Source organism: Buceros rhinoceros, unplaced genomic scaffold, assembly GCF_000710305.1.
Source record: "Buceros rhinoceros silvestris isolate BGI_N320 unplaced genomic scaffold, ASM71030v1 scaffold24246, whole genome shotgun sequence".
Lineage (NCBI taxonomy): Eukaryota > Metazoa > Chordata > Aves > Bucerotiformes > Bucerotidae > Buceros > Buceros rhinoceros.
The window spans coordinates 18880-20372 of record NW_010418628.1 but is presented as its reverse complement, the minus strand read 5'-3'; the positions used below and the strand labels follow the sequence as shown (position 1 = coordinate 20372).

Sequence of the window (1493 nt, the reverse complement as noted above, 5' to 3'; positions counted from 1 at the left end):
GCAGACACGAGTGACCTGGGGAAGTCACCTTAAGGTCCCCCCAGTCCCACGGTAACACAGTTTAAGGACATGCTGTGACATGGCTACAAGATAAGGAGCTTTGCACTGTTATTTGCACACAAAATCGTGATGGCAGTGGTGCAGGGGGCTCGCAGCCATCCTGCGACCTGTCCTGCCTGGCCATTCCTGCCATCCCCGCCCCTGGACTGAAGGCACAGGGTGCCTACAGGCGGCTTTTCCTTTCACAGACACCGGCGCTGCCAGTTCGTGTGTTGGGTTCGTGCAGAGAACACCCACGGTCCTGCCGCAAGCCCCTGGTGTAACTGCCCGCTGACCCGAGCCCTCCCAGGCTCTAACGCCCGGCCACCAGCCTGGCTGCACATCCCACCAGCGAGGTCTGCGAGGGCCCAGACTGCTGGAGACTCAGCCCAGGGGAACCCAGGGACTCTGGGTTGTTTCCACACAACATACCGGTTCACACACAATCACTGCCTTGAGCATCTGGATGTTTGGGGGCTTTTTGGCAACACGGAAATGACAGGAAGTTGCTCCCATTTGCCAGTTTTGATCCCACTGGAAAGCAGGAGGCCTTTGCTCGTGCTCCTGCCCCACGTCCCAGCCCCTCTGCCTGCTCCTGTAGCACGGCCACAGCTCGGAGCAGCCCGGGCCCACCTTCTGCATGCCCTGCAGAGCCTGCTGGAGAAGCTTCAGCTGCTGCTCCTTGGTGGTGTCCTCGTCCCGGCTCGCCTTGCCTTGCTCCTGCTTGAGTAGCTCCACCTCGTTGCGGTAGGCGTCGAGCTGGCAGCGCAGGCTGTCGTTCTCCTCTTTGAGAGCTTCCACCTGCGACACCAGCGCTGCAGGACGAGGGAGGGAGCAGAAGTCAAAGGCCTGGGTGCAAGTCACCCCCGGCGCTCGGCCTCGGCAGCTCCCAGCTGCACAGCCAGAGCAGCAGGGTGAGCTCCTCCCCACCACTGCTCGTGACAGCTCTTTAGAGCACGAGCTCCTCTGGACAAGGAGCCCCTCAGCAGCGAACACGGTGCTGGGGTCGGAGAGAGAAAAGAGGCGGCAAAACAACAAGCGCTGTTCATGAGCTGTAAAAAGCGATTGTACCTGATTCTTCTGGTTCTTTCATCTCTGGTGGATCTTCGATTTCTTCGTCAGACATCTCCATCTCCTCCTCCCTCCGAATACCCATCAGTTCATCGTTATGAATGTTCCGGATTTCCTACGGTTCGGAAAGCAAAGGGGGTTTAAACACAGACCACGGGAACGGGTCACTTGGACAAAGAGAGGCTGAAATCTTAAGTCTGCAAAATGCAACTCCATGACACCAGAACGGGGAAGTGACAAAAAATATCGGCACAGACTCTCATGTCAAGGACAATACCCGTCAGTGCTGCTGGCACTGCTGACCCGACTGGGCTCGGGTTGGACTACGAGCCCATCACTGACACCACACACACCCGCAGCCTCCCGGGCCCGCTGAGCATTCC

At 58.5% G+C, this 1493-nt stretch overlaps 1 protein-coding gene across 1 annotated transcript in view; it reads right to left on the bottom strand.

Moving 5' to 3' along the window:
- ENOX2 (ecto-NOX disulfide-thiol exchanger 2) overlaps positions 1–1493 on the bottom strand; it is a 21319-nt gene that overhangs the window by 4683 nt on the left and 15143 nt on the right. Inside the window, exons 10-11 of the mRNA XM_010138616.1 lie at positions 1111–1225; positions 673–854 (exon numbers count right to left, since the gene is read on the bottom strand). Coding sequence (XP_010136918.1) covers positions 673–854; positions 1111–1225 — 297 coding nt within the window. The remainder of the gene's footprint in view (positions 1–672; positions 855–1110; positions 1226–1493) is intronic.